General features: G+C 41.8%; 1 protein-coding gene across 1 annotated transcript; it reads left to right on the top strand.

Moving 5' to 3' along the window:
* On the top strand, positions 851 to 6878 carry LOC100517977 (tetratricopeptide repeat protein 30B-like). Its single transcript, XM_003133505.5, is given in 4 exon segments — positions 851 to 4131; positions 4134 to 4619; positions 4622 to 5293; positions 5296 to 6878. Coding segments are annotated over 4 exon segments (1989 nt in total). The 5' UTR covers positions 851 to 3599; the 3' UTR covers positions 5595 to 6878.

The following is a 10060-nucleotide window of genomic DNA, read 5'->3' as shown; positions in this document are numbered from 1 at the left end:
AAGGAAATCTAACTAAAATATTAATAAAGCTGGAACCACTAGTGAAAAGCAAATTCATAATGAGGTTAAATGTCTTACCATCTGAGCATAAATGTTCCCAAGGGCTGACCTGGTATATACAATTTTTTCAAAACTTTTAAAAGATTGAACTTATTCTCCTAAAAGTCAATCAATTACATTACCAATTTGACTCAAATTTATTCTTTTTGCCCTATTTATCACAGAAGATTGGGGGGTGAGATGGAAGAAGCAGGGGATTCAACCACCAAACTGGCCATCCTGAAGAAAATGGCCTGGAATGAAAAAGAAAGGAGATAACAACTGGAAAATAATTTTGCAGAAGGTCTTCCTTTATTAAGGGAAGTGACCACAGCTGTGGTTGCTCAGATGTTCATAAATTACCAATATCTACCAACAGGAAGTGATTATATTTAGAAGGTAAATAATAAAACTTTCCAACTAGTTTTAGAAGAATGTCAGATAGATTATGCATACAAATAGAATATAGAATTAAGTTATCTCACAGTTTAGCAGGCAGAATCATAAGCAGATCAAGAATCAAACACCATATTTTTAGCTTCAAACATTTTGCCTGAAATGGAATTCCTCTACACGGCAAACATGCCTCCCCTTATGCAGCAAAATCCACCTTGAGTCCAACACCATTTTCCTAAAGTCTAAGTCCTTTCAATAAGGCACTAAATCTTTTTATTGCAACCACCAAATGCTTTCTTATTGCTAGAATTGGTACAACACACCGGCTTTCCTGATATACGCTCCAGTTTTTCAAGATTCTGTTAGAAACAAAATGATCCTTTATGACCTTTTTTTTTTTTTTTTTTTTTTTACAACATTTCCCCTCATTTAGTGCTTTCCAGAATTTCTATCATTAATTAAAGGACCTTCCCTCACCATCCCTCCCCAACAACAACAACAAAACTCATCCATTCCCCAATTGCCTGTCAGAGGCTAAACAAAAGTCAGTCTATCACAGCAGCAGGGACGGTCATGCCAATTTCGCAGTATGATTTGTGCACTCATTTCATTTTGAAAATGACCCTGCCCTCCATCTGTCTAAGCCGAATGTCCTGCTTTTTTCAAGCCAGGCCTTGGGAGCAGCAGCACATGAACTAAGGAGGAAGACACAGGACAGCCTCCCTCCTGCCCACTTCAGCTGCTCACAGACAGGTACCAGCACAAAGAAGGGACCCTCCACTGATGCCTGCGGGGATCAGAGAAATCTGGGGGAGAGCAGAGTCCTTCTATTTTGCATACCTTTCCAAGAAGCCATTTGAGGGTGAATGCTCTCATGACGCAAATACAACTCTGGAGATCCAACTGATAGACCGAAGTTATAAAAGGCAATTTCCCATTTCCATGTTCTGTCCTGTTACCTTGATTTACAATAGCAACTTGTCCTAAGTAATAGGTCATACATAATGACTTTAAAATATTGAGCCTGAGTTTCCAAGGGCCAAGTGTAGTCAGGCAGCCATAAAAGTGAAGCTCCTCCCTCCCACTCCCACTCGTTCCTAATTACTGACCAGCATGAGCAAGCATCCCTCAACCCAGGCACTTCCCTGGGTAGAAGGCCCTAAAAGGGTGCACCCAGAGATCAGGTTGAAAGAAGTAATGTGGGCCTCATCAGCTGCTTTCTCTGGGGATCTTAGGTCGGCCAGAATGCCACTCAGCTCCTCTGAAATGGGTAGGTACAGTTTGTCCTCTTCTCGGTATTGATGAAAGGAAAGTTTCACTGTCTGGTCCACCCAGAAGGACAGAGCTCTGCCAATTTCTCAGCAAGGAAGAAGAATGAGGACAGAAGGTCAGTTGTGTTGCTATACAGTCAATCACATGCTTGCAGAAGTCTCCTTCCTGCTATACTGGGTGACTAGGAACTATACAACCCACCCACACCAGACTAGTTATTTCCTAACACCTGCTCAAAGCTGCAATTCAGAACTGGAAGTTCAAATTTCTACTACCCACACCAAGATGGTTGGTTGTTCTCATGGAGAAAAAAAAAAATACACTAATATTCCAGCATACGGTGTGGCACCAAATGCTGGATCTCTACAAACTCATCTATAGGAAATGCATGGACTAGGTTAGGAGCAGTCACTGTCTTCTACTGAAACTAGCTGCTGGATATCAAGGCACTGCTGCTTACCACTTAGCTGTGTGGTCTTGAGCAAATTATTTAAAACTCTCTAGTATACAGATTCCTTATTGGTAATATGCAGAACACATGGTAGTGATTAAGATTAGAAATAATATATGTAAATGTTCTAGCAAAGTGTGGCACAATAACAAATTGCAACTGGTATCAGCTCTGGAATTTATATGTAGAAAAGATGTATGGGCAGTAAAACTATTTAGGAGGCAGATAAAGGATTTGCACAGAAGTCTTTAAGCATATAGTATATAGCAAAGATGTTTATTCAAACACTGTTTATCTTAAGTACTATACAGGAGAATGCACATCACTGATGATCAATGGAGATGTAGGGAGATTAGGAAGACTGGTTTCTTTCTTTTCTTCTTCCCTTTTTTTTGGGTCTTTTTAGCCACACTAGGCCAGAAGTTTAATTGGTGCTGTAGCCACTGGCCTACCTACGCCATGGGCACAGCAACGTGGGATCCAAGCCAAACTGGGTCTGTGACCTACACCACAAGTCACCTCAACGCCAGACCCTTAACCCACTGATTGGGCCCAAGGATCTAACCCGCAACCTCATGGTTACTAGTCGGGTTGTTACCGCTGAGCCACATAAGGAACTTCATGGCTGGTTTCTTATTTGTAGCGAAAGTTGATAGACCAGGCCAATAGATATAGCCAAAATTAAACGTCAACATCTGCTCTGTAATAATTGTTTGTGAAGGGAGCGAGGGGAAGGCCCCTAGATCTAAAATTGAACATTTCCCAGTACCAGATAATAGTCACAAAACCATTTCCCATCGTTAACTATAGAAACGACAAAAATAAGGATTCTTATCTTCTACATCCTGTCTTAGTGTGCCCTCAAGGCAGCTTAAAAACAGAACTTACTGTAATTCCAGGGGAATTCCAAAGAAATACTACACCTTTTCCTTCACAGTAAATTACAAAAACAAACCGCAAAACACACATTTGTATGTACTTCAGAGTACAAGGCTAAAACCGCAAGAAACTTCAGACCGCAAATCTTCCCTCCCCAGGCCAGAGACGGTAACAAACAGGAAGCCAGAAACACTGAACCACATCACCAAAAGAAAGTAAGTGAAACCTTGGCTCTCCACGCCCTGTCTGTCCGGTAGAGACTACGCCTCCCAGCATGCAGCGCGGTCACGTCCCGTGCTGGCGAGATCTGACCGGTGCATGCCGGGAAGTCGAGTTTCTATCTCTGAACCTCAAGGAGGCGTTTCCTCTACCTTGCTTGACTCACGACTTTCGCAGTCCCGAGTGTTTGAAGACTAATACAGTAGTTGAAAGATTCACCTCATTAATTCCTTTTTATTCCTTACAGAATTTTCCGCTGCAAAGTAATAGCCGGACGAATAGCCTTCCGTTTCCGTTTAGCATGTTGTCTTGGTAACGGGAATGCACATTCTCGGCGGCGGTTATGGCGGGGCTGGGCGGTGCGCAGATCCCCGACGGGGAATTCACCACTGTCGTGTACCGCCTCATCCGGGATGCCCGCTACGCCGAGGCCGTGCAGCTGCTGGGCGGAGAGCTCCAGGGGAGCCCCAAGAGCCGCGCCGGCTTGTCGCTGCTGGGCTACTGCTACTACCGCCTACAGGAGTTCGCGCTGGCGGCCGAGTGCTATGAGCAGCTGGGCCAGCTGCACCCAGAGCTGGAGCAGTACCGCCTGTACCAGGCCCAGGCCCTGTACAAGGCCTGCCTTTACCCGGAGGCCACCCGCGTGGCCTTCCTCCTGCTGGACAACCCCGCCTACCACAGCCGGGTCCTCCGTCTCCTAGCGGCGATCAAGTACAGCGAGGGCGATCTGCCAGGGGCCAGGAGTCTGGTGGAGCAGCTCCTGAGTGGGGAAGGGAGAGAAGACAGTGGGGGCGAGAACGAGCTGGATGACCAGGTCAACCTGGGGTGTTTACTCTACAAGGAGGGACACTACGAGGCTGCATGTTCCAAGTTCTTTGCGCCTTACAGGCTTCAGGCTACCGGCCTGACCTTTCCTACAATCTGGCTTTGGCCTATTACAGCAGCAGGCACTATGCCTCAGCACTGAAGCACATCGCCAACATTATTGAGCATGGCATCCGTCAGCACCCAGAGCTGGGTGTGGGCATGACGACCGAGGGCATTGATGTTCGAAGTGTGGGCAACACCTTAGTTCTTCACCAGACTGCTCTGGTGGAAGCCTTCAACCTCAAGGCCGCCATAGAATTCCAGCTGAGAAACTATGAGGCGGCCCAGGAAGCCCTCACTGACATGCCACCTAGGGCAGAGGAAGAGTTAGACCCTGTGACCTTGCACAACCAGGCGCTCATGAACATGGATACCAGGCCTACAGAAGGGTTTGAAAAGCTACAATTTTTGCTCCAGCAGAATCCTTTTCCTCCAGAGACCTTTGGCAACCTGTTGCTGCTCTACTGTAAATATGAGTATTTTGCTCTGGCCGCAGATGTCTGGCAGAGAATGCCCATTTGACCTACAAGTTCCTCACACCCTATCTCTATGACTTCTTGGATGCCTTGATCACTTGCCAGACAGCTCCTGAAGAGGCTTTTATCAAGCTTGATGGGCTGGCAGGGGTGCTGACTGAACAGCTCCGGAGACTCACCAAACAAGTGCAGGAAGCAAGACACAACAGAGATGATGAAGCTGTCAAAAAGGCAGTGAATGAATATGATGACGCTTTTGAGAAGTATATTCCTGTGTTAATGGCCCAGGCCAAAATCTACTGGAACCTTGAAAATTACCCAATGGTGGAAAAGATCTTACGCAAATCTGTAGAATTCTGTAATGACCATGACGTGTGGAAGCTGAATGTGGCTCATGTTCTGTTCATGCAGGAAAACAAATACAAAGAAGCCATAGGTTTTTATGAGCCCATCGTCAAGAAGCACTATGACAACATCCTGAATGTCAGTGCTATTGTATTGGCTAACCTGTGTGTGTCTTATATCATGACAAGTCAAAATGAAGAAGCTGAGGAGCTGATGAGGAAGATTGAAAAAGAGGAGGAGCAGCTCTCCTATGATGACCCCGATAAGAAAATCTACCATCTCTGCATTGTGAATTTGGTGATCGGGACGCTTTATTGTGCCAAAGGAAATTATGACTTTGGTATTTCTCGGTTATCAAAAGCTTGGAGCCTTATAATAAAAAACTGGGAACTGATACCTGGTATTATGCCAAAAGATGCTTCCTCTCATTATTAGAGAACATGTCAAAACACACGCTCATGCTTCGTGACAGTGTCATTCAAGAATGTGTCCAGTTTTTAGAACACTGTGAACTTTATGGCAGGAACATACCTGCCATTATTGAACAACCCCTGGAAGAAGAAAGAATGCACATTGGAAAGAATACGGTCACATATGAATCCAGACAATTAAAAGCCTTGATTTATGAGATTATAGGATGGAATATGTAGTAATATCTGATAGTGGCTTCTAATGGCTTTATATCTATGGTTTTCACTCTGTTTTATCTGTAGTTAGCTCTTAATAATCTTTACATTTGTTACATGTTGAACTTTGTACACTTTAAAATTATAATTAAAATAATTCAGATGTATCTTCTGAGAAACCTCACAAAATAATTAAAATAAAAAGAACTTGAATCCTAGAAGGATTTACGAAAAATTCAAAAGTGAATCAAGAACTGTTTCCAATAGTATTTAGCCTACATTCTGTCTCCTTTGAATCTGAAAAAAATCCTGCATGAAAAGATTGCATCATCCAGGGTCCAGGCACTATCAAGCCCAGAACTCAGTAAGTGTATAGAACATCTGGACATCAATAATAACATCAAGGATTTTGTGTTCTACTCCAATAGTTTACACTTAAGTAACATTAATTTGTAATGCATATATTTTGCATAGATTTTAGTATTTCTTGGCAGAATTTTCTGATACAATTGTAATGCTTTAACAAAAATTCCATCTATTTTTTCTAATCTGCAAGATTCAGTAGGAAATCTAATGCATTAACAAAATTATGGTGGTATGGTGTGGAGACAATAAACAGTTGACACATTTCCATGGTTTTCTTTTTGTCCATTTGTTAGCAATTTGAATATATGAGCATAAATAAGATGCGATCTTACTTTTTTCATAGTTGATCTTTAACAGTGATTAATAACAGTTAGCCTTAGAACTGGGTTCTTAATTCCTATTTCTACTTAGGACACTTATTTTTACTTTGTTTTTGTGTTGTAGCCCTTGGAAAAGGAAAAATATTCTACGCTATTTTAATGACCCCATCAAACACTCCTACTCATATTTTGAAGTGCTATAATGGATTCTGAAACCTTATTTGTTAGATTCATAATGCAGTTTCATAGTCAAAAGTCAGTAGTGTGGGCGGGTTCTCATTGTGAGCCCCACTCATTCTACACGGGCATTTAATTTTCTATAAGCTACAAGAGCTTTACTATCTCCCTCACCCCTTATACCTTTGCTCTTCATAAAACTGTCATGCCCACTTGACCTGGTTTAGAAAAAGTCAAAAGCTTTAGGTTGAATCATGAAACCTGATTTTGAAAGTTTTCAGCCTATAAAAAGCAATTCCTATGGTTCATTCTAATAGCTCTCAATGAACAGTTAGGAATTCCTGCTACAAAAACAAAACAAAAACAAAAAAAAAAAACTACATAGGTACCCAGATGAAGCATACTGAGAATACTTCTGTAGCATGACATCTCTGGGTACTGAAATTCTATCATCTGAGAATTTGGCTCACTTTGATTTCTATTGCATGGACTCAAATTTATGTCATTTTTAATCTATATTATCCAAGCTAGTACCATTTATCTAGTTGATGGTGATGGTCCCATATTTGGAGGAAATTCTGAAGTGATTATGAAATGAGTTTATATGCTATATACATTGGAGGAAATTTTCCATTTGCTTAAGTATAGGAAACATAATGTCCTCTGTCAAGCAAGGGGCTCCTTTCCAACCAAGTGGTTCCTTCTATTACAAATTAACTTCTGGAAGAGGTAAAGAAAAAATATTTTGCAGTTTCAGTTTCCTGTCTGCATGTTAACTGGGACACTCAGTTAACATACCTGCCATTACTGAACAACCCCTGCAAGAAGAAAGAATGAATATTGGAAAGAATGAAGTCACATATGAATCCAGACAATTGAAAGCTTTGATTTATGAGGTTATAGGTTGAAATATGCAGTAATGTCTGATAATTTTTTTTTTTTTTTTTTTTTTTTTTTGTCTTTTGTCTGTTTAGGGCCGCCCCTGCAGCATATGGAAGTTCCCAGGCTAGGCGTCTAATAATCAGAGCTGTAGCTCCTGGCCTACGCCAGAGCCACAGCAACGCCAGATCCAAGCCACATGTGCAACCTACACCACGGCTCACGGCAATGCCAGATCCTTAACCCACTGAGCGAGGCCAGGGATCAAACCCACAACCTCATGGTTCCTAGTCAGATTCATTTTCTGCTGTGCCACACGGAAACTCCTGATAATGGATTTTACCCAAACGGCTTTATTACCCTCATTTCACGCATTTTTTTTTAATCTATATCTTTGACAACTTTATGTTGTTACATTTGAACTTTGTACATCTTAAAATTAAAATAACAAATATAATTTGAGGAAACTTTCCGTTTTATTAAGAAGAGTAGGGAGCACACAGTATGAGCTAATCACTTTTGCATTCTCTCTGCCAGTAACAGTCAACAGGTCTCACCCTCAGGCAACAATTGCTAGAGTAACATCTTTGCATAAGCAAGTAACTCTAAAGTGCAGCTTCTGGGAGTTCCCGTTGTGGCGCAGTGGTTAACGAATCCGACTAGGAACCACGAGGTTGTGGGTTCGATCCCTGGCCTTACTCAGTGGGTTAAGGATCCGGCGTTGCAGTGAGCTGTGGTGTAGGTTGCAGACGCGGCTCAGATCCCGCGTTGCTGTGGCTCTGGCATAGGCCGGTGGCTACGGCTCTGATTCGACCCCTAGCCTGGGAACCTCCATATGCCGCTGGAGCAGCCCAAGAAATGGCAAAAAGACAATAAATAAATAAATAAATAAATAAAGTGCAGCTTCTCTTCTACTCTGGGCTGTAGAAAAGGGTGTGACATGAGCCAGTGACTGTTAGAGTGGTGTGTTTGCACTCCTCTGATGACTTGGGTGTAATGGTTCATGGCTGTGCCATTTCTCAATCAGCAAATAAATATATGTTCATTACACCATCTCAGGAAAGACTGTCTTGTCCAGTAAAACCAATTCTTACTTTAACTTATGTCTTCACTCCACTCCATTTTTTTAAGTCCTTCAACTTGCTCAGCAAAGTCGAGTTTGGTCCCTGCCCTAAGCTCCTTTAGAAGTGGATGAGAATTGGTTCTTTTCAAGTATGAGGTTTTGTTTGTGACTTCATTTTTCTTTCATAATTTGGTTGCTTGGTTGGTCTTAAGTTCTATCATCAAAATTTCCTTTCATACTCCATTTTTTATTTTCAAGAATTGATTGTGCCTCCTGGTGAACTACCAACAAGTATCAAGTGTAGACACCTTGTAATACGTTCAGTGTAGGGAAAAGTAAGCACTGAATATTTTGTAAATATTTAAAAATTAATGAAAAGACCATGAGTTCCAGACCTTCCACAGTCAACTTTTTTTTTTTTTTTTTTTGTCTTTTTGCCTTTTCTAGGGCCACTCCTGTGGCATGTGGAGTTTCCCAGGCTAGGGGTCTAACAGAAACTGCAGCCGCCAGCCTACGCCAGAGCCACAGCAACTCGGGATCCAAGCCGAGTCTGCAACCTACACCACAGCTCATGGCAACGCCAGATCCTTAACCCACTGAGCAAGGCCAGGGATTGAACCCGAAACCTCATGGTTCCTAGTCGGATTCGTCAACCACTGTGCCACGACGGGAACTCCCCACGGTCAACTTTTAGGCTTAAAGAAGTCCATTTACCCCTTGAGGTCTTAGTCCTTCCAACTACCAGACCCTCTTTAAGTTACCTCTGGCTGTAACATATGATTCTGTATAAGCCATATAGAAGAAAGTTGTCTTTTTTTTATGACCTGAATATATATACACAAATCACAAAGGAAACACAATATTTATTTGTATTACAAATGAATAATTTCTGGTATTTTGGCTATGAGGGAAAACATTAACCCTTCAGGCAAATGAGGGGTTAACATTACCTTCCATTACATTAAACATCACCACAGGTAAATGTTATCTAACTGTTGGATGCTACAACATTTTTACTACTAAGAAATTTGGACTTTTGTCTTTTTTTTTTTTTTTTTTCACTTGGAGATTTGCTTACAACCCTTCATTCTCTGGTATGGTTGTGCATAAATTAAGAATTTTGTAAATATTTAAAAATTAATTCTCTTAATTTCCCCCTTTCAGTATACCTAGTAATGTATGTATTTGTTGGGAAGGAGAGATATTCTTTTAATTCTTCCCCCAGATGATACATTAATGTTATATACTCTGGGAGTGTTATTAACAAATTATTATAATATGCATTTTGGGTCAATTATTCTTGAAATAACCAGTGTTTCCCTGCCCCTGAGGTGAAGGCTTCCAGCTGCCAGTTTACCAGCAATCTGGAAAGAGAGGAACAGTGAGGTGAAGATGAAACGAAGCTTTAGCTCTGTGATTTACTTCACAGCCCACCTTGGATCCCCTTCATGTCCAAATCTTGGTAGTTAATCACACGTCTGCTGCCATTAACAGAACAGCAGTAATGGATAACAGAGTGGGAGTAACAGATGCCAGAGCCACTTCTGTAACTAACTCACCAAATCGAATCATCAGTCCTTACACCCTTGTTTTATTTAATACACAAAGGAGGGAGGTCGTGCAGACTTTACAAAAGGACAAAGCCACAGTGAACAGGAAGACAGTTTCCAGTTTATAAAGCTTTC

The sequence above is a fragment of the Sus scrofa genome, chromosome 15 (assembly GCF_000003025.6).
Source record: "Sus scrofa isolate TJ Tabasco breed Duroc chromosome 15, Sscrofa11.1, whole genome shotgun sequence".
NCBI classification, from domain to species: Eukaryota; Metazoa; Chordata; class Mammalia; order Artiodactyla; family Suidae; genus Sus; species Sus scrofa.
Note: the sequence above shows the minus strand (reverse complement) of the source record. Positions and strands in the feature narration are given on the sequence as shown.